Here is a 22689-nt window from a genome sequence, read left to right as displayed (position 1 = left end):
AGAAAGCCAAAGCCCAGGGCCCTGCCACCTCTGGCTGAAGCCGAAGCTTGAGCAACTTAGCTTCACAGGGCCCCCTGTGGAGTGGGGGCCCGGGCAATTGCCCTGCTTCCTACCCCCTAACACCAGGCTCTTATATGCAGAAAACCAGTTGTTGTGGCCCAGGTGGGCGGCGGCGTTTTTATAGTAGGGGTGGGGTGGGGGCTCAAAAAGAAAAAGGTTGAAAACGCCTGCTCTAGAAGACCCCATACAGAGGTCTATGACTTTGACTGCTTCCATCCTGAGAGAGCTGGCTCTTTAGTTCAGGGGTAGCGCGATGTGCTTTTACATCTGGAGATCCCAGGCTTGGGCCCAACAGCTGACACGGAGGCATCGTTGCATTTAGAAACCAAGAATCCTGATGCTCCGTGTTCCACCACCGTCCCGCAAATGAGCCACTGCCAATGTGTGTGGTGGGAATCCCTGCATGAGCTGGTCCACACAGGGGCTAGCAGCAGGCGTCCAATCCCACCACCATCAGAGTTCTAGCTGAACTGGAAAAGTCTGTGCTCTGAATATAAAAATTGTAGGTTCAAACCTTTCTAATGACCCACAGGGCTAGGAAACGTATAGGAACAAAACTATGCTCTGAAGTGTCCCTAGCCTCTGTTTGCCAGAAGCTGGGAATGGGCAACAGGGGATGGATCACTTGATGATTACCTGTTCTGTTCATTCCCTCTGGGGCACCTGGCACTGGCCACTGTCGGAAGACAGGATACTGGCTAGATGGACCTTTAGTCTTATCCAGTGTAGCTGTTCTTATGTTAGTGTAAAGTGCATGGAGTAATTGTTCAGTCAATTTTACACTGCAAAGCATTGTACGCAGAAACACCTTTGGATGCTATGCTGCTGTTCATTGTACTGTTACTTTTTATCATTTGTATTTGCTTAGCAAAAACTGGCCCTTTAAGAAGAGAGTGTGACCAACTGAGAGTGAGTTTAAGCCTGAGAGCCGCGCGATGGGGTTGGGGGGTAGGGGAGTTTGCTTTAGTTTCTTGCAGAGGCAAGAACCTGCCCATGAAAGCTTCATAAAGGCTAAACTTGAGCTAATAAACTTACCTTGCCAGAAGGCAGCCTCAGTCTTAAAATTGGATCATTAGCAGAGTTGGTGACTAATGGATTGTTCGCTTCACTGGCATTTCTGAAAAAAAAAATCATTTTGGGTCAAAATTTAAAAAAAATTATTTCAGTGGTTGAAAAAACAAATCCTTTCAGGTCACCCCAAAATGAACTGTTTCCATTTCAAGCACTTTTAAAAATGTTTTTGCATTATTTTAAAAATAAAAATGAAGTCACTTCTGAAATGTCACAAAATGTCCACCTTTGTCAGACCTTTTTTTTTGGTTACAGGGTTTATTTTTGACACAAACAATTCAGCAAAACTGACATGAATTCTTGAACTGTTTGGGATCACTGAAGCTGGAAAAAAGTTTTGACTTAAAAATTTCTAGTAGCTCGAATCATTAGTGTTCCTTGGGGATGGGCTGCTTCAGGAGAGCGCTATACAACTACAGAACCTTTCACCAGTAGGGCACCTGTTTGAATCCAGCTCAGGCCAACGGGGGTTAAAGTTGTTCCCGTCTAATGGATTTTCGGTGGCCCCCATATAAGATGAGTTTGCTCAGTCTCAATTCCAGCACCCATGTCACAAACTCAGCACGAGGCTTTGCACTAGACTGTGAGCTCTCTGAGGCTGTCTCTTACTCTGCGTTTGTATTGCACCTTGCACAATGTAGCCTTGATCTTGGCTGGGTTCTCTAAAGTGCGCTCCTGTAGCAGGGGCCAGAAACCACCGGACTCACTGAACACTTGTGAGTTGGCAATGTGGCAATTGTCACCTGTGCAGGGAGGTGCAAATAGGGGACCCGATAGCACGTGTGAAGAATTGGGACAGGGATGTGTGTGTGTGTGTGGGGGGGGGGAACATGCGCCTATATAAGACAAAGCCCCGAATATTGGGGCTGTCCCTATAAAATCAGGACACCTGGTCACCCTATGTGCAAAACTCAGAAGCTAGGACAAAAAACAGGCGAGAATCTCTTTTTTCAACTCTTCTGGGCTTAGGCCAATCTCATGATTTGGGGAATCTGACTTGTGATTTTGGAACCTTTCGGGGTTGCCATATGCTGATGGCCCCTGTGTATCCACACAACAGGGACAGCACGGGCTGCGACAGGGCAAGCTGCCCTTATCCGCAGCTGGGAGCAAGAGGTCAGTTCAGGCTTCAGAACCCAGCTTAACCCAGGGCACTCTGCTGATTCACCCAGAAAGGCGCCTATGGGGGGGGGGTGTGACATTTTCAGCATGGATGGGCTGAAGCATGTAGGCCGTCAAAAAGCCAGGAAGTGTGAGCATGTCAGTCACTGGAGCTGTGTACATAGCCCATTTGTCGGTTCGCTGGGTGCACTGAAAAATTGAGAATTGCCAAAATTTGTCATTTTGGTGTAAACACCGTCTGAATGAGCTCTCCCCTGACATCTAGTGGTGAGCTGTAGAAAAAGACTTCAGGATCTGATCTCATTTCCATGGACACACCCAGCCTGCCTTGGTGCTCATCATGATGGAATTGCTTGCCCAAATGATCACTTGTGGCTGGTGATGGAGCCCCAGTCTCCTTGTCATTGGGGCAGGAATAATAAAAGGTTGTTATCCTTGTTGCGTGAACCGAGGGCAGAAGAACTGTACCCGGAATACCCTGATGGAGGGACTAACCCTCAACTGAATGGCACTTGCTAGGCAGGGGACATGGGTTCCAAAGCCCAATAGGCAGAAAGGGGATGGGTATTTTTGCTTAGTGATATGGGTGCTGTTTAGGGAGCCCAGGCACTATTTTCTATAGTATAATAAAAGAGGTAATTGAGGTTCAATTGAGAGTCTTGTTACATGCTGCACAGGTGAAATCACTGATACTTAGGTCTAGTTTAGGACAGTGTCTCTATCATAAGAGACTGCCCAGTATGCACTAGCAGTGAGGCTCCCCTACGAACAGCTGAAATCAGAGAGCTGTGTTAAGTGGGGGGCCCTGAAGACATCTTGGTCAGTGGCCACCAGGGTGGCTGCTGGAGAGGTGTGGCAAGCGGCCAGCAGGGTGGCTGGTGGAGAGGGCCAGAGCAGAGCCCTGTAGAGAGGTATGGCAATTGACTGTAGTAGTGACGAGCAACTACCCAAGCAGGGGAGTGTGTAAGGTGCCTCCTTCCCCCCCCCCCCCCCACACACACACAGGGTGGGAAGTGAACTCTACGGATGAACCTCTGAACTCTGGGGCTGCACTGGCCAAGGACAACAACTGTGAGTGGGGTGCAAAGAAGGGATAGGCACATTAAAGGGACTTTTGGGTTGCTGGACTTGAGGGGAAAAGGACACTGCCCAACTTACTTGGGGGTGGGTCTTTTGTTCATGGTTTATGTTTATGAACCCTAGTTGTGGTGTTTTCCCAAATTAATGCTGAGTGACGTCCCTCCTTTTATGAAAAGTTTTTGCTACACTCAGACTCTGTGCTTGCAAGAGGCGCCCAGGGGGTGGTGTGTAATTGTCCCAGGTCACTGTGTGTGGGCTCGAGCTGGTTTTGTGTTGTATTGGTGAAAAGGAACCGCTAGATACTGACCCCAACCCTTGTTGCTGCTGGCTCCACCCGGCAGAAGGGTTGCTTTGGCTAGGTGAAAAGGTTGGTTAAAAAACTAGTTTGGGGTCAAATAAAACACTTGGATTCATTTTGGGGAGGGTAAAACATTGTAAAGTATTTTTAAAATGGAAGGACTGTCCGAACTGAAGCATGGCTCGGAACCAAAAAGTCAAAACGTTTCATTTTGGAAATGTTTTCTGACCAAAACAATTGACACCAAAATCGAGCAGAATGTGGGAATTGTTTTGATAGAACCAAATCTGCAATGCTTTTTTTCTTTTTTTAGCAAAAAAAAGGTTTCACAGGAAAATTTTTGCCCAGCGCTATGGGTTATGTTTCTCCTGAAGGGAAGCCTTTCCTCAAAGTGGCGTTTTAAACCTGGCGCGCTCGCCCAGGGCACACTCCCAGCCGCAAAGGATAGGAGGAGGGAGAAAGTAGCCTGTGACTGGCCAGCTCTGAGCTGTGGACTGGGTTCCGGGAGAGAGATCAGGGTAGGAGACTAATTATGACCTTGTTACTAATAGTCGATGAAGCATCCACCACCATATGGCCTCTGACTACGCCTAGGGATTGATTGACTCAGAGCTGCTATTTCAATCCCAGGGCTAATTGTTTTTTGTTAAACTAGCAGACTCCATTAAACCAGTTTTATTATCTTCCCTCCCCCGCTTTTTTTACTTATACAGAATAAATGGATTAGTTCAGAGGGATTGCAGGGAGTGTGTGAGCGCGCCCAGTAATTACCGTAGTTTAGGGGATAACACAGGCAGCACAGAGTAAGCTGTGTACCAGATATTACTCTGGCTGGCTGAATGACGGACCATAGGCTCCAGATAATGGCCACTGACCCAAGTCACCCAGAGTGTGCTAGGAAGGGAATGATCTCCACTCAAGAGTTAGTTTCAGGGGAAGCTGCTCCCTGTGTTAATGACTCATGGTTTGGCTCTGGATTCTTTGTTTCGATAAATGCATCTAATTTTAGATTAGTTTGCACATTTTTCCACTTTGTTTTCAAAAGCTTTGTAGAAGTGGCAACATGGTCTAGTGGGCAGGGGGATGGGCTGGGGCTCAGGAGCCCTGTTTCTATTTCTGGCTCTGCCACGGGCCTGCAGTGAACCTTGGGCAAATCACTTCCTATCTCACCCCTTGGTCTAGTTAGGCTTTAAGGGCAGGATCGGTTTCTCACTGTGTCTCTGCAGCACCCAGTATAGGTCTCTAGCTGCTCCTATACTGCTCCTATAATACAAATAATAATTGAAATAACCGTGTTTCAGTAAATAGCCAGTTTGCAAGTGCAGCTGGCAGTGTTACCAAAATGTACATGACTTTCAGTGCAAGTGTCATAATATTCAGTGTTTTTCTTAAAGCCCCAGCTCCTGGAATCCTGTGAATATACTCTTGGCTTACTTTTTTTCCTAAATGAAAGTTTCTTGCCCTCATGGTTGCAGAGAAAAGAAAAAGACGTGACCCTTCACAGTTGAAAGCCCAGAAAGCAAATAAAAAGAATGCAGGATTTCTTATTTCCTACAATCTTGTGATGTTCTGGGCCTGACTCATGATTTTTGAAGACATGGGATTGGTAAAACTGAGATGCAAACCTGCTCCCTCTCTCGATGCTCATGGTTCCCTGATTCCCTAGATGTTCTCTCATCTGTCTTCCCAGCTCCCAGTTCTAAATGCCCCGCCTCAACACCCTTCATTGTTCTGCAGAGAGGTGGGCAAGGCACTCAAGCAGCAACCAGGTGAGGGGCTGCCAGGCAGATGGGACAAGGTCCCCAAGCAAGTAACAGCCGGGGAGCCATGGTAATGTGTTTCACTCATGTATATCTCCTGGTGGTACCGGCTGCATGTGCCCCTGGCTGCTACAGGAAAGGCAGACGCCCCCACAGGCTGCACTATGTCCTGTGCTGGCAGCCTGAAGCGCCAGGAGAGAAGGCTTGTCTATATAGCGAAGTTATTCCAGAGTCAGCCGGGGTGTGAACTGCAAGGCCAGCAGCAACTCTGGAATAGCTCAGGGGGTGGACAATCCCTAGTCCCAGAACAGTGCAGCCGCCCTGGGTGCTGGTCCGCAGTAGCTGCTCTGGTCAATTTCCCCATGTAGACAAGCCTCTAGCAGTGGGGCCTGGAGCCTTCATTTGAGATAAAGGTCTCAACCAAATGGCCTACTCTGGCTTCGGATGCCCATCCCCCTCCCTATAAGGGCTGAGCCTGAACCCCAAGCTGGGAGCCATCAGGTCTGGATTTCAGCTCCCCCACATCAGGGGGTGATCAGCTCAGTGCTTAAATTTGGCCTAGGGTTGAGAAGCTGGCAGCATGGTTGGGCCCATTCCTCAATAGCTTCCCCACAATCTTACCCTGGGAAGCACACAGACCCTGCCATATTCCAGCACAACCCACTGCAATTGAGCGGAGGCGGGGAGCGGCCCAGGCTCCCTTGCTTGCAGCTTGCCCTGAACTCTCTTGGCAGGCCCTGATGTTCCTAACCCCCGCCAGGAGATCACTGTGTTAACAGAGGCCCCTTCTCCTAAAAACCCTGTAATTATCCTCCCTGGGCTCCTCCCTTTCCCCCTTCTCAGTAATGCATGGGCCACTCTCCCAGCCAGCACGGGGAATCTGGTGCCCAAGAAAACCTGCCTCGTGAAATATTGAATTATGATTAGCTGGTGCCTGGGATAAAGGCTGATCCCCGCCCCCTTTCCACAAACCCTCAACTGACGCCCTGGGCCTGCTAGCAGCCAGGGGGCAGGGAGCTAGATAGATCGAATGACTGATGGGGAACGGGAGCCAAGGTTCATCTCTGCCATCCAGAGCAAAGGCTGAAGAAATGAGCTGTAATCATTGTCTAAGGGGAACAGAAAGGAGCATTGAGAGAGCGACTGGGGGGTTTGGTTTGTTAAGTCCCCATAGGCCCAGCGGGTTTGATGTCACTGGGTCTAGGGTTACAGCGAGCTGGTTCCATCCAGGGCTCGCTGATGGGTCCCAGCACCTTTTTAATTCTTCATGGTGTGGTTGATTGATCCACCTTTGCAGAGACACTAAAGATTAAGAGGATGACAAACAGGCATCTGCTTACACAGCGTTAAGAACTAATCTTCCCAGCTCTGCTTTAGGAGCCTTGAAGAGAGCGTGAGGCACATATACACACACACACACACAGCAAGCCCGCAGAGCCAGAGGGGCTGCGAGTGGCACCTGGCTCCCCAGCCCCACAGCCGACCATGGGGAGCAGCTCATAGACTATCAGGCTGAGCTTCCCATCTGCTCTCTGCCCATGCAGCAGCACCGATTTGGGTGACAGGAAACCAGGACCTCTGCTTGTTCCGGACACCTTGTGCTAACTGCTGGGGAGCAGGGAGCAACCAGACCCATTAGCCCATGTGTGAGGGTCCATCCCAGCAGAGGAGAAGCTGAAGGATAAAGCAGAGGGAGAGGGCTCCAGGCCCCACACACACCCGCAAGCTTGCCTGCTGGCCACCTGCGCTCCAGCCACAGCCCCCCAGCATGTCCACGTCCCCCACTGAGTCCACCGTGAGCGCTGGCCTGGAGGACAGCCAGTCAGGTAAGGGCGATCCTGAGTCATGTACCCATGCTCCCCTGGTAAGGGGCCAGTGCCACCATGGGATGCAGTAACGATCATGAGGGTGGGCGTGGATTGGCACCTGGGACATATGGAGATGCCCAGACACTGCAGCAATGCGGGGATTGAAACTAGACAGACAGACACAGTTGCAGAGAACCTGCTTTAGCGCATCTATACTCATTGTCTGATGGGTGAGCACTAATGATCGGTGCTCGTTAACACTGGTGGGAGGTGAATTAGTGCTGGGAGCAAGGCGCCATCTTCTCAGCAAACAGAGCGACCGGGATACTGCTGCGTAACGGTGCGAGGGGGCTACTGCATTTCTGCGGCTGGAGCCAGGGATGCAGAAGACCAGATCAGCTAGTGATTTCCCAAAGCCATGCTGCCAACCCCAAGTGTTCAAAAATCCTGACTCAGGCCCCCCAGAATCATGAGATTGGCTTAAAAATAATAAATGTCAGGTTCTTTTTACTTGTCATTTTGGATTTTGAGCCTGCAGGGATCATGAGTTTCTAGCTTTTTTCTAGCGATGTACTATTAAAAGAATTGCAAGCTGAGATTAGCACTGAGTCCCCTGACTCCAGGAGCTGGAGCTTTGAGAAAACACCCAGACCCAAGCAAAACACAGGGCCAGGCAAAATGTCAGTACATCCTGGAGCTTTCAGGAAATGTAGGGAATTCTGCTCCAGGAAAATGACACAGGCCTAATGAAATCCTCAGCCTGTGGTCCCTGGAGCCCACCGAGTGACGGTGTTAGCAGATCCGTTCTCCCCCAGCCTAGAGAGTGTATTTAAAAGTTGAAAACTAAGGAGCAATTTTGGTTTGCTAAGCCCAGCTTCCTGAGCAAGATGGGATCCAGGCCTGAGCTGAAAGTGTTTTCCAAAGCCCAGTTGGGACCAATAACCCTATTTTCTAGGTGGGGAAACGGAGGCACAGAGCAAGGGAAGGAGCTGGGCCCAGGCCATACAGCAAATCAGGGACAGAGTTGAGAGTAGCAACCGGGACTCCTGATTCCTACTTCTTTGGGCTGAGCCCCTCTGGGTGTTCCGGTAGCAGGTGGTAGAGGACTTGGCAAGCACCCCCCACGGGGGCAGAGCAAGCTGGCAGCAGGATGGAGAATCCCCTCACACGCTCCTCGGGCTCTTCTCCAAGCCCCCAGAGCCTGCCCCCCAGCCACCTCCCTTCCTCTCCTCTCCCCAGAGCCTGGCCAGGCTTGTCCTCCACCTCCTGCTACTCCGAGAGCACTGTGCCCCAGAAGCCAATCACACCATTGACACTCACTCCCCTCTCCTCTGCCCCAGAGAGCCAGCATGCTGGCTGCCCCCACCCTCCAACTCCCTTTTCTCGGGTCTGGCTGTGCCCTCCCTCCCTCCATCCCCTTCCCCCGGATGCTGACTCTTCCCATAGCTAGAAGGAGGAGAGACGTGAGTCTGTGATACTCCTGGGGCAGGCACAGACGTGATAGGAGAGGAGGGCCCTTTGCAACGCCTCACTTTACCCACCCATTCCACGAGGTTAATAATTTGTAATGGGCTTGGAAACCTGTGTGTTGTTATTGACCAGGAGGATAGGGGGAGGTTGAGAAGGAGGAGGGGGCTTGTCCAATGTGGGGGAAGGTAGGACTGCGGGGGGATGGTTCACAAGGAGCACAAAGCCCCAGTTCCCCATTGCGTGGGGGCCGAGCTGCTTGGTGCTTACAGGGCTGGCTAATGAGCATTTTCTCCTGGCCCTGACTGAGCCTCTCCACGTGCCCAGGGAAAGCTTAGCAGCCCCATACCCAGCATCAGCACGTGGGAGATGCTCAGTGCCCAGCACTGGGCATCCCACACCCGAGATGGCTGCTCAGCTGTCAGGCAGTGGGCAGCACCGCCGGGGGTGTGTGGAGTGGGGCTTTTACAGGGGCTGTGCCACTCCCACCCGAAGGCTGGCCCCCATTCAACTCACATGGCCTGGGCCTGGGGTGAGGATGCTGGGGGAAGATCTGAGAGGGAATCCCAGGCACACAGGACAGAGTCCTTCTGCAGTGATGTCTCAGCTTGCAGTGGGCGAGAGTTGGGGCCGGATCCGCTGAGTGTCCCAGCGGAGGGTATGTGCTGCGGCGCCCGGACAGACCCGCGTGTCAGAGGGGCCTCATGGCACCCAGCAGGCTTGGAGATGGCAGCAAACACAGCCAGCAACAGCCCTGGCCACTCAGCACTGCCACGAGACTGACAACCCATGCCTCCGCAGGAAGGGTGCTTCCCATGGGGCTGGGAGCCAGGACTCCTGGGCTCAGGTCTGGGAGGGAAGTGGGGTCTAGCGGTTAGAGCAGCGTGGCCTGTGGGGAGAATTTCAGCCCCCGAAGTCCAGTGTGGCCAAGAGCTCTGGGCCTGTGAAGATTTAGAGTGGAAAGCTGTTGTAGCCCAGCCAAACCTGCTCTAATGCACCTCCCTCCCCTTAGATCCCGGATCAACACAGGACGCTCCCGGCCAAAGAAATGGTTAGGAATGTTCCACCGGCCATCCTATCCCCTGGGCCGTAGGCCCTGCGTCCTCCCCAAGGCACCTGCCTTGCTCAGCGCTGGCCTCTGCGGGGACACAGCTCTCCAGGGCATGGTCTGGCTTCTTGGTCTGTCTGGGCAGCACCTAGCACAATGAGATCCTGGGGCACATCTGGGGTGCAGGTGTTACTGCCATGCAGATAACAAATATCAGTAACAACAGGGACTGCCATGTGGGATCCCACCAGGCCCCCATCCCCATCGCTGACAGCAGCCAGCGCCGGGCTCTTCAGAGGAAGGTGCAGGCATCTCCATTCTGGGCAGTGACGCAAAAACCTGCCATAGCGGAGTTTCTTCCCAACCCCCACCAGACAGAGGTTGGCTCATGCCCTCCTGGTTTATAACCCGTAGCCCTTCAGACTCCATCTAATGCGATGGGGACACTCACATTACCCACATCAATGCACAATCCTTTCCTGAGCCCTCCTAAGCCTTCATGATATCTAGTGGCAGTGAGTTCCACCAGCTAACTGCACATTGTATAAAGAAGGAGTTCCTTTTAATCATATTAGATTCACTGCCTTTGCCCAGTGCTGCTAGTGTCCACTTGTTCCTGTGTTATAAGGATGGGGGGAGAGCTGGGCCCCATCCCAATCCCTATTTTCTACCCCTCTCTAACCAGTCCCAGGCTCTCTCCAAGCATTTGATTGTTCTTGGAGGCCCCATTGCTTCTGTGCCACCTCTCTGAGTTGTGGGGGACCAGCCCTGAGCCCTGGCTTTATGGGCCATAGGGCTGTTTTCTACTACATCTGCCCAGTCGCACCGTTCCAGCACTCAGGCCTATCCCTCCTGAATCTCCCCAGCCTGTGCTGCTTGCTCACGCCTGGGTCCCGCTGGGGTGGGTGTGTTGGGCTGGCCCCCCCACTCCAATAGCCAAGCCCTGGGATCTGAGGGGCTGGGGTCATCTCCAGGCCATGGTGCCCAGGTGCTGATTGCCTGCTCTCGCCCTGCAGGGCTCAGCCCAGCCCCTGGCAAAGCCCTGAGCCCGGTGCTCACATGCCGGGTGTGCGGCGACACCAGCAGCGGGAAGCACTACGGCATCTACGCCTGCAATGGCTGCAGCGGCTTCTTCAAGCGGAGCGTGCGGAGGAAGCTCATTTACAGGTGAGAGGAGAGCGCTGCGGCCCGGACTCACGGGGGTGGCCCTGCAGAGCGGGCAAAGGGCCAGGGGAGGCAGTGTCAGCTCTGCCAGGCCCCTCCCATGCTGGCTGTGGGGCTGCCCTTGCCTGAGCCTTGGCACCCGGGGGTAGGTGTCTAAGAGCCCGTGAGGGCGGGCTGTTCCCTCTGAGCCCTGGCACAGGGGGTTCAGGGAACTGCAGGCGGCCAGCTGCTAAGCCCCATGTGGCCACAGGTAAAGGCGCCCTGGTCTCCCTGTGGGGTGCACACCAGCATCCCCCGACATTGCAGCAGGAGTGCAGTGGTGCTGGGTGCCCATCTCAGGAGATTTCCCCCCACCCCCCCTCCAAACTTTGCAAACGTCTCTGAGTTCAGTCCTGGCCTGATGGCCCTGGAGCCAACCAGGGCAGAGCCAGCTCCCCCAACCCACCAGCCCTGCCCAGGTCGGTCTCCATGGCTCCCCAGATCAATGCTGCCATGTGGGCACTGCCCAATCCACAGCCACTTCACCCCAGCCAGCAGTGAGCCCTCAGAGGGGCTGTGCCATGGCTGCAGAGCTGGACTGTACTGGAGCCGTCTCCTCCCCTTCCCCCAGGAGACGAGGCTCAGACCAGCGTGGGGAGAAGGGCCCAGTCTGTGCCGGGTTGACGGATGGCCACTCATTCCTCTCCTCGCCAGCGCAGTACAGACCATGTGCTCTAGGCCCTGTGCCAGGCTGGCACCCCTCTGCCAGGGCTCAGACAGGAAACCACAAACCCCAGCCAGAGTGACTAGGGGGCCCGTTAGCATCCTGGCTGGGCCCCCACTGCACCCAGCGCACTTGGTCACCCCCTGGTGCTGCACGGAGCCCTGGAGCACGGCTCTGGGACAGGCCTATGTCACTGGGGCGATGCTCTGGAACTGCTCCCTACGAAGCCAGTCAGGACTCGGGTGACGTCTCCTCTCTGAGCAGCCTGTCTGCAGGGCAAAAAGCTCACACGGCTTCCACCTTCCTGGGTCTGACCTCGGAGCATTCAGCATCCTCTGCCCCTCCGTGCGCTTCCCACAGCGAGTCCGCCCAGGCAGGGTCTTGCACCCCAACTTCGCAGTCAGACGTGACTCTTAGCCAACCAGTAAAACAGAGGTTTATTAGATGACAGGAACATGGGCTAAACCAGAGCTTGTAGGTGCAGAGAACAGGACTGGGTCCATTTTGAGGGGCAATGAGCCAGATGACCACGTCTGCACTTCATTCCATGTCCCGGCCAGCCCCAAACTGAAACTCCCTCCAGCCCCTCCTCCTCTTTGTCCCTTTCCCGGGCCAGGAGGTCACCTGATCTCTTTGTCTTCAACCCTTTAGCTCTCACCTTGCAGGGGGGAAGGGCCAGGGCCTGTTGCCAGGAAACAGGGTGTCAGCCATTTTCTGTGTCCAGACCCCTGCACACACCTGCCCTCTAGGGCTCTGCAATGATCATACACCCTTATCCCACCACCTAGATACTTAAGAACTTCACAGGGGAAACTGAGGCACCCCCACAATATTCAGAGGAAACATTAAGAACAGTCCCACTTCATCACAGACTGATGAGAAGGTCTTCAGCAGCAGGCTCCAGCAGAAACTGATGGAGCCACCCTGCCCCAAAAGTCAGCCCTGCTGAGCCCCCTATCCAGCCAGTCTGTGGGGCAGGTAGTGCAGGGTTGCTGGGCTGTCAGGGGAGGCACCACAGGGCTGCACGGGGTGGGCACCATGGGGCCATTGGGTGGGGGGGAGGGGTCACTGCTGAGCTGGGGAGTGGGCACCATGGGGCTGTTGGGCTGGGGAGTAGGGGTGGGCTGGCACTGTAGGGCTGTTGTGTTGGGGAGATGGGTGCTGGGGGGATGGGTGCAGTGGGGCTGAGCGGGGTGGGCACTGCAGGACTCCTAGTAGGTTATGCTGCAATCCCCAGTCATGGGTTTGACCCCAGGGTGTCAGCGCCTTGTCCCGGCTAGTCAGTTAGTTATGGGGCAGATGCAGCATCCTGGGCTGGGGGAAACACCTCCTCCCACAGGTGCCACGCAAGGATGGCTGACATAACTGGGCCTGCATTTGTCTGCCCTTCAGGTGCCAGGCTGGGACAGGGATGTGCCCCGTGGATAAAGCCCACAGGAACCAATGCCAGGCCTGCAGACTGAAGAAGTGCCTGCAAGCGGGCATGAACAAGGATGGTGAGTGCAGGGGGGTGCCAGAGGGTGCGGGGCCGGGGAGGCCACACCTGCAGCCCTTCGACTGAGAGAGCTTCTGGGCGGGGGCCTGGGGCCGGTGCTCTCTGGGCAGTACCGGATGCCTACACCGTGGGGCTGGGCAGAGAGCTCAGGACAGCTGAGCCCAGAGGCTGCTCGGGACAGGTGGAGAGGCTGCTGGCCAGAGCACACAGTAGGTGACAGGGCTGGCCCCTAGCCTTGCTGTGACTAGGTCCCCACGGCTGTTTATTGGGGACGATTGTACCAGGGCTGCCAGATTCCAGATGAATGGCTCGGAGGGCTTTTGCCACCCTCAGCTAGAAGGAGGGGGCAGAGGGTCAGTGCCCATCTCACTACACAACCGTGAGCAGGGAGGCTGGGGGTGGCTGCTCAGGGGGCAGATAGGGCCTGATGCTCTTTGCTGTGTGTGTCAGCGCTCAGACCCCCTATCCTAACCCCCCTGCTCTGCGTCCCCAGCCGTACAGAACGAGCGCCAGCCCCGCAGTACTGCCCAGGTCAGACTTGACAGCATCCCACTGGACACAGACCTCAAGCCTGCACACCTGGCCACCACACGGGAGGCCCCTCCGCCCCCCTGTCCCCCCCTGCCGAGCCTCAGGGGCCCCGGCTCCTCCGTGCCGGGCACCCTGGGACCCCGGGAGCCCACTCCTCCGAGTAACCACCGCTTCATGGCCAGCCTGATGACAGCCGAGACCTGCGCCAAGCTGGAGCCCGAGGACGGTGGGTTGCAGGGGGCAGGGTGGGAGGAGAGGCTGTGGCAATACCCGTGCCAGCCTGGGGCATCGGCAATGGCAAATGGCACAGACGCATCTGAGGCGGGGGGGGCGGCGGTGAGCTCCTTCCCAGAATGACGCACCAGCAGCATCAACTCCATGTCCCTGCCTGGAGCTGGGGCTGCACTCCCTAGGATTCAGAGAGCGGCCCCTGAGGGACCGGAGTTCACAATGCTGCCTGGCCTCAGCTGCGGAGGCATCTGGCCCCTCTGGCCCCAGTGCTGTCAGACTGCAGCTGCCGCCAGGGAAATTGGCCTGTCCCAGCTAAGGACCACACAGACCTTATCGCCACCATGCAGACCTCTCCTATAGTGCCCAGGCTGCTCCCACACAGCCGCTAAAGGCCCTGGGTGGATGAGTCCTCAGTGGCGATTCCCCGGGCCTGCGAAGGTCCTGCGACACGCCTCGCACATCAGCAGCGCTTAAGCAACCAGCCGCCCCTCCCCGTGCTGGCACCCAACTGTTTCCCTTCCTGCCGTGCTTAACTTGTAATGAAAGACCAGCTGCCCCTCCCTCTGGCTGGCACAAATTAAGTGCTGCCTTCCTGCCTTGTGCTCACCCTTTGCTCCCTGCGCAGCTCGGACCACGAGAGGCACCGTGTCACACGGCTCCTGGTCCTGCTCTCTCATAGTCTCGGGCTGGGGCCCGATGCTGCATTCGGAGGACTGCAGAGCCCGGCTAACAGAAATCAGGGAAACCTGGCTAATGTTAGAGGGATTTTGAGGGGAAAATGGGTTGGTTCCTCCCCCTTCGAATTTGGGCTGCCCATGAGCAGCAAGCCTCAGACCAGCCCTGGCTTGGTCCCTGAAGTAGTTGGGGTAGTTTCTGTGAGCTCTGCTGCTGTCAGTCACCCAGCCGTTCTCCTCCCTCCAGCCGAAGAGAACATCGACGTGACGGGTAACGAGCCCGAGAGGACGGAGTACCAGATGTCCCCCTACCCATCCGCCAGCCCTGAGAGCGTCTACGAAACCTCCGCCCGCCTCCTCTTCATGGCGGTGAAGTGGGCAAAAAACCTGCCCGTCTTCTCCAATCTGCCCTTCAGGGACCAGGTGAGGCAGGGTCCCATCTGAACTAACTGGGTTGCCGTTTAGTGGCCTCCAGGCTGGTGTGATGGCCTCCAGGCTGCAGGTTTAGTGGCCTCCAGGCTGGCCAGGACCAGAGAGCAGGGCTCTGACTAGGCAGCAGACAACACAGCTCTGGGCACGCCCCTTCCCGAGCACTTTGCAAACAGGGATGAACTCACCTCCCACCCTTTGGGGCTGCAGGGCTCATCATCATCCCAGGCCCCGAGGGGGAAGTGATTTGTCTCAGCTCACATGGGGGGTTGGTGGCAGGACTGGGACTAGAATTATTGTATTAATTCAGGTGGAAGGGTTAACAGAACCTAGTCCCCATGCAAATTACACAAGGTTTGGTTTGGAGAAACCTCAGCCTGCTTAGCACTATGGCAAACACCCTTTGTAACCTTTTATTAAAGATACAGCAAAGAATGGAAACCAGTGAAAGCCCCTGAAATGTAAAGTGCTAAGTGAAGCTTTCATGTGAACAGCCACCCTTGTTGCCTTTCCCTTCATCTGGAGAGTATTTTTTAAAGGACCCCCCCCTCCCCAGCACACACACACCCTGTTCCCAGCTGAGCTCACAGTTGGGGCAAAGTTGGAGGCCCAGTTATCACAGCAGAACCCAGCTCTCCTGATGTTCCCTCCTGAGCCATAGCTGCCAGGAATGGCCAAAGAGATCAGACGCGCTTGGAGCATGCTGGTGGCTTTCACTTTATGACCAGGTTACTAAGTCGGTGGCTGGGAGCGTGGGGTTTAGGGGACAGCAGGCCCTGGTGGAGCGGTGCTATGACGAGACCACGGGTGAGGTGGTGATGGGCAACTGGGCCAGCAGCACTCAGAGCGAAAGGCAGGCATATGGGTGGTGGCTGCTGCTGTGCAACTCGTTTCCAGAACCTGTGGGGGATGACATAAAAGGGGATCTAATGTCTGTATGACGGTAGCAGCTACAGGCCCCAATCAGGCCTCAAGGCCACAGCGTGCTAGGTGCTGTACATACATGTACACCTACACCTGCACACCCGCCTACACACAGCCCCATCCCATAGCTCACTTGTTCCTTCCTCTTAAACCTTGGCAGGTGATTTTGCTGGAGGAAGCCTGGAGCGAGCTGTTCCTGCTCTGCGCCATCCAGTGGTCCATGCCCTTGGAAAGCTGCCCGCTGCTCTCTGTGCCTGAGCTCTCCCCCAACATCCACGGGAAACTGGTGTCTGCCAGCGTGGACATCCGCATCCTGCAGGAAACCATCAGCCGCTTCAAGGCCCTGACCATAGACCCCACGGAGTTCGCATGCATGAAGGCTATTGTGCTCTTCAAACCAGGTGAGCCCAGCTGGTGCTGCAGGACAGTGGCTACGGACAGCCATAAGGCCGGCAGGCCTCGCTTACACATCTCTGCCAATGCCCCTCAGTCCTGACCTGCAGCCCCTGCCTCCCCCCTCGTATCCCAGCTCTATCCTCCCCTCACCTCCACAGCTCTGCCAATGCCTCTCAGTCCCAACCTGCAGCCCCTGCCCCCACAGTATCCCAGCTCCGTCCTGCCCAGCCCAGGGCGAGGAGGCCATCTGAGCCATCGGGACCTTGGAGAGGCAACTCCCGGTGCTGGAGACACTGGTTATATCTGTCCAGGGCTAGCACAACATCTCTGGGTCCTCCTGGGCTGTCTGAATCCCATCGTGGAGCCCAGACAAAGAGAGACGCTGGCACTGCGAGTCCCCCCAAACCACCAGCAGTGAGACTCCTAGATCTAGCCAGTGGGGGGGAGAGTGAACCGGGAGGGGACTGGGCAGCAGTGGCTGAGGGGGTTGGGTGCAGGATCTTCGCACCCTGGCTCGGTGAGCTCCTGGGAACTCTGTGCCCCTCCCTCTGTGGCTGTCATTATTCACAATGGCTCCCTGGCCACCTGGTGAGGCCTGCGACCCCCATGTGGCTCTATGGAGGCAGTATTCTGGACGATCTCACTGTGGTCATGGACGGAGCCCGGCTACCTTCCTCTCCATCCCTCGCAGGAGGCTAAACTGGCTGCCAGGCCGGGCCCCTCCCACATGCTTCCAGCTTGCTCTGACTGGAGGTGATCCGGGGAACGACTTTCACCGTTGCCCAGTAGACCAGGCTATGCCCTGGGAGCCGGCTCACAGGGAGTGTGTGCTGCTCTCTCACAACAGCTGTGCCAGTGACTTTCCAATATTTAGTTTGGAAACAGAAGGGAGGATGGTCCAAGCCATTCCCTTTCCTCCTGCAGTGCCAGGAAACGGATCAGTTTTGTGTCTCATTTATAATAATCCTCTGAGCCCTACCTCCTTTGGCATTGCCAGCACATGCTGCTGCTCTGCCCAGGAACCCAATTACCCAGGGGTGCCAAGTTTCTACTTGCACAAAACTGAACACCCTTACCTCACCCCCCGCTCACTCCATCCCCCATCCCTCTCCCCACCCTCACTCACTCGCTCATGGGATTGGGGTGCGGGCTCCTGCTGGGGGTGCGGCTGAGGGCTCTGGGCTGAGGCAGTGGGAGGGGGTGAGGGCTCTAAGTTGGGGCCAGGAATGAGGGGTTTGGGGTGCAGGAGGGAGCTCCGGGATGGAGCTAAGGGGTTTGAAGTATGGGAGGGGGCTCCAGGCTGAGGCAGGGGGTTGGGATGTGGGAGGGGGTATGGGCTCTGGGGTGGGGCCAGAAATGAGGAGTTCAGGTTGCAGGAGGGGGCTGTGAGGGCTCCCGTGTGGGGCCAGGATGAGGGATTTGGGGTGTAAGAGGGTGCTCCTGGCTGGGCCTGAGGGGTTCGGAGTGCAGGAGGGTGCTCTGGACTGGGGTGGGGGGGTGTGAGGGCTCTAGCTGGGGGTGCAGACTCTGGCGTGGAGCCAGGGATGAGGAGTTTGGGGTGCACAAGGGTGCTCCGGGCTGGGACCGAGGGGTTTGGAGGGCAGGAGGGGGATCAGGGCTGGGGCAGGGGTGCAGGCTCCGGGCTATGCTTACCTCAAGCAGCTCCTGAAAGCAGCGGCATGTCCCACCTCCAGCTCCTATGCGGAGACACGGCCAGGCGGTTCCTGGCCAATGGGAGCTGTGTAGCCAGTGCTTGGGGCGGGGGAAGCACACGGAGTCCCCTGGCTGCCCTTAGGACTAGGAGCCCAAGCGGGGTCATGCTGCTGCTTCCGAGAGCCACAGGGAGCCTGCCCTACCCCACTGTGCTGCCAACCGGACTTTTAATGGCCTGGTCAACAGTGCTGCCTGGAGCTGCCAGAGCCTCTTTTCGACTAGGCGTTCTGCTCGAAAACCGGACGCCTAGCAACCCTATCTCCTTCCGAGTGTCCATCCCCAGCTACTGGGAGTTAATACAGAAGGGTGCATCCGCGTTGCCCAGGCTATGTCCAGCTTCTGCACATGGTTTCTGAAGATGATCGGATCTCTCTCACTGTATTAACGATGTTTCCAGGGTTAATGTCGTCAGCAAATGTCCTTCCCCTAAAGGAAACAGCCCTGTGAACTGATTAAAAACAAACCCAACACCCCAACTGTACAGCTCACACCCAGCATGATTTTCAGTGTTGCAGGCCAGAGCTGGCACCGCAGCATAGCTACCCCTCCCCTCCCACTGTGTTTAGGGGGTGGGAAGGGGTGGGGGAGGAGACAGGAGGTGCTAGAACACCTGTCCCAGAGCAAGAGGGTGTCAGGTCTCATGACCTGCGAACCATCTCAAACAGCAGCAGGGGCACTGCCCCCCAGCCCGGGCTCCCCGGGCTCCCCATAGGGAGTGTCACTGGAATACCAGCCTCGCACTCAGAGCCAAGCCAGGCACAATTACAGCTCAGCTGAGCTGGTTTAGCCTGTGATCCCTTCTGACGGGCATGCCCTCACCAAGTCCATCTGTGCAGAGGGGCTCCTGAGCAGCGCTGTGGGCCTGGGCTTTGCTCCTTGCCAATGGGACCTGCCGGCCCACCCACGGTATGGGAGTTGTGTGTGCTCCTGCTGTGTGCGAGAAGCCTCTCTAAATGCGGGTGCCACAGAACAGCCCTGATCTTGTTACAGAGACACGAGGCCTGAAGGATCCAGAGCAGGTGGAGAACTTGCAAGATCAGTCGCAGGTGATGCTGGACCAACACAACCGGACACACTACCCCAGCCAGCCTGTCAGGTAACAGGGCTCATGCTAGATGTGCCATTGACTACACAGCACCCTTCACTGCTGGCTTCCTGTCCAGCTCCTTGCCTTCCTGCCTCTCCTCCCTTCTGAGCTGTCTAGCAACTGCCCTCCCCCTGGGCAAGTCCATTAGAAATCATTCTTCTTCCTACTGTGCAAACTAGTCTCCATGATGCTGAAGCCCTCGGTTTGCCTTGTGCTGCTCTGAGAGCTGAGGAAGGGCTGGGCTGTCCTTCCTTCCTTTAGCAGCCTTTCCTGTGTAGGCAGAATGCTAAAGCGCAGGTGGATTCATCCCTGTTGGGCTGGTGCCCTCTGCTGGTGGTGCGGGTGTCACCTCCTTTAGGGATTGGGTGCCAGGTGACTCAGCTTTGTGGGATTCCTGCCCTCCCCATCAAGGCATCCTGGGCTCTGCACTTGCCTACAGCTCATCCCCTACAGTCTGCCTGCTCCCCTGTCCACTGCTCCCTTCAAGGTCTTCTCTGCCATGCAATGCCACCCACCATCCTCCTTCCTGTGCACGAAGTACCCCCCCCTTCTCTCTCCACATCCTCCCTCAAAGGAGGATGTTCCTTCTTCCTGGTAGCCCCACATCTCCATCTGGGGGCTTCCTGCACCCACATCCCATCGTTATTTACAACAAAACCCCCGAATACGCAGAAGATTAAACCTAAACGTGTACTGACTTCCCTGGGCCGGGAGGCCTCTTCCATCAATCCCTTCTGGCCCTCCCCCACGATGGAATCGGTCTTGGATCGATTGTGAGCTTATCAAGGCAGGACTTGCTCTTTTCCATGTCTTTAGCACCACGGACGCACAAACGGCTCCTCTCTTGAGCTGTTCCCCTCACCCAGGCTTGTACCTACTGAATCTCGTTCCTCCTGTGGAGTGAAACCATCAAGGGCAGGCAGCCAAGGCATGAAACAGATGACAGCATCACTGAGCTTCTGGATTGAGCACAGGCCAATGTGTCACTGGTTTAGAACAGTGGCTACACAGTGGCTCCTCCAGGCATGGTTGGGAAGATCTGGCAGGAGCCTACAGTCAGTTCATCCTGATGGACCATGTTGTACTTGTGAAGAGCACAAAACATTGTAGTGGTAGGTCCCTACTTTCTAGCCTGAACCTTAGCATGACACTCAACAGCCCAGTGGTAGGTAGGTTGGCAAATTGCTCCGTGTTTTCATGGACACTTGGCCACACACGCTTTGATAGCCCAAGCGCGTTACCCAAAAGGGAAATTTGATGGGAATAAATCAAGGGGAAATAACCCATGTCAGAACATTTTTTCTCTCTCCAAGCTTTGTTTGGGCAGCACCTCTCGTCAGGGAATTACCAACTCATTGTGATATTGTTAGCCCTTTGACCTCTGACACAGCAGGGTAAAATCAAAATCCTCCCTGAGACTCTCCCTCGACTTAATAGCTAACCAAACCCACACTGACACTTCTCTGCTTTCCTCCAGGTTTGGGAAACTGCTCCTGCTCCTTCCCTCTTTGAGGTTTATTTCCTCAGACCGGATAGAGCTCCTCTTCTTCCGCAGAACTATCGGGAACACTCCCATGGAGAAGCTGCTCTGCGACATGTTCAAAAACTGACCTGTCCCCCTTGCGACCAGGATCCCTTGATGTGGGGGTTGAGGGCTTCCTGGAGCGGCATGAACACTGTAGTTCCAAGCACCTGGTTTCCAATGCACTGAGCCAAAGAGCAGGTGAAAGGAATGTGGAGATCCCACTCAGTCCTGAGTCAGTTGTCCAGATCAACTGCATATCTACCAATCCTGACACAGCATGGCCCAGGATTAATCTCTGTTCACAAACAGCTGCAGCCAACTGGAAATTGTTTCCTATCAACCTTCAGGCCATTGTAACCCATTGGGGGTTTCAGTCACCCCTGGGAAGCTCTCACAGCAGATGCTTGGACTCAGAATTGAACAGAAGTTTACAAGCTCCATTAGTAGAACCACAAGAATCACCTGGTACCTACCTACCAAGATGAAACTAATGTTACATATGTGAAGAACACAAACTCATGGTGGAAAGCCAGGACACTGTACTAACACCACCCCAATGGGGGTGGGCAAATGCAGCTCCTGATGCAAAGTGAGGGATGAATGTCAGCAAAATTAATGACAAAAATTAGTCTGAAAGAGGTCCAGGCTCAGAACCTGTATCACATGGAGGGAAGGTCTGGTCCTGGAAATCTTCACACATGTCCTGGCATGGCCCAGATGGTGGCCTAGGGGGGTCAAGGAAAAGGTGACTGTCAGTTGAAGGGGGAAGAAGTGAACTTGCCTTTGGTATTGGCTGCACCCTAAATGGGGGATCACCAGCAGCAGAACATCATCTGTGCAAGACGTGTTTTTAAGATTACTTTTTCACTGGGATTTCCCACCACACACCAGGCTCCAACAGGTGATCCAGACGCTGAATTTAAGGAAGACTATGACGTTTAACACGGGATGCATGGTCTGTTGTCTTGAAACAATGCTATATGGCACCTTGCATTCTCTCTTGGACCAGGAACACCTGGTGATGGCAGAACATCTAGTATTGCATTTGAACTGAGAAATGTAGGTGGAGTTTGCAGAAAAGTTGAAACATGCCCTGGACTTGTAGCCTCTGTTTTGAAACCTTAATTGCAGCTAGGAGAGTACAGCTCGGAGTCAGAGACCTGGAGAGGCTGATGTGATCTCCGCTACCGTGTCTTCTGAACTGGAGAGCCTTTTCGTGCGGTAAAGGAAGAAGGCTGCTGATGTGGAAAAGCTGCATTGTGGGAGGCTGTGACCTGGGTGTAATGACACATATATCGCACTCCTGGACCTTGAGTGTGTTCCGGCAGCATGACACCCTCTGAGCAGGTCTATCCCAGCAGTCAAATGGGACATCAAGTTCTGATAGAGGCAGGGCTTTGCAGTGCCTTGCAGAAGAGAGCAATGGATGTTGTTCTCATGCAGGAAGGACAACTGTATTGGGCTCTGTTACCATGTCAAGAATGCTTGATAGGCATATTTGCATGAGGAGAACTGTTACCTGGCCATAAACTCCTCTCTTTGGAGACTACAGTGACACTCTATGTCCCAAGCACTCACTTGGCTGGCAAATGCCAGGCTTCTGAGGTTAAAGGGTTAAAACTCGTATTGGTGAGCAACAAAGGGAGCACCAAGGACAGTGTTGCCTCAGAAAGGCATCGTGGCCCAGCCATGCTGATGTTGAGTCAATGCACTTCAGCCAAAAGGGGAGGTGTGCAGCAAGGAGTGCGGGGCAATTTTTTTACATAGTCCAGCTCCTTTGTAATTGTACAAACACACACTGTATTTCCAGAGTGCCTCTCTCGCCCTGCAGCTGCCAGAGGAACGTGTGCGGTCTACTGGCTTGGTGTAACTAATAAAGTGTGCTCTTTGGAATGGTTCAGTTCTCTCTCAGTTTAGCCCTACTTCCTGTGTGCATCCCACTCACCTCCCTGGGCAGGAGCAGCCAGTCTCTTCCTGACCTCACACTACTGGATGAGACCCTTCCTCTCGCAGGTCAGTTGCATTGCAGCCTATTGCTAACCACAACTTGAGGTAAGAATCCTTGAGGGTTTCTGGTGTGCTCAGCCCAGAGCAGTCCCCAAA

General features: G+C 54.9%; 1 protein-coding gene across 1 annotated transcript; it reads left to right on the top strand.

The window, feature by feature from the left end:
* Positions 1 to 6781: 6781 nt before the first annotated feature.
* NR2E3 (nuclear receptor subfamily 2 group E member 3) lies at positions 6782 to 22441 on the top strand. Its single transcript, XM_074965928.1, has 8 exons — positions 6782 to 7217; positions 10731 to 10881; positions 12974 to 13077; positions 13570 to 13833; positions 14760 to 14935; positions 16026 to 16266; positions 18965 to 19070; positions 20539 to 22441. Exons 1-8 carry the CDS (start codon positions 7160 to 7162, stop codon positions 20669 to 20671), a joined length of 1233 nt encoding a protein of 410 aa, XP_074822029.1. The 5' UTR covers positions 6782 to 7159; the 3' UTR covers positions 20672 to 22441.
* The last annotated feature ends 248 nt before the right edge of the window (positions 22442 to 22689 follow it).

Source organism: Natator depressus, chromosome 10 (assembly GCF_965152275.1).
Source record: "Natator depressus isolate rNatDep1 chromosome 10, rNatDep2.hap1, whole genome shotgun sequence".
NCBI classification, from domain to species: domain Eukaryota; kingdom Metazoa; phylum Chordata; order Testudines; family Cheloniidae; genus Natator; species Natator depressus.
Note: the sequence above shows the minus strand (reverse complement) of the source record. Positions and strands in the feature narration are given on the sequence as shown.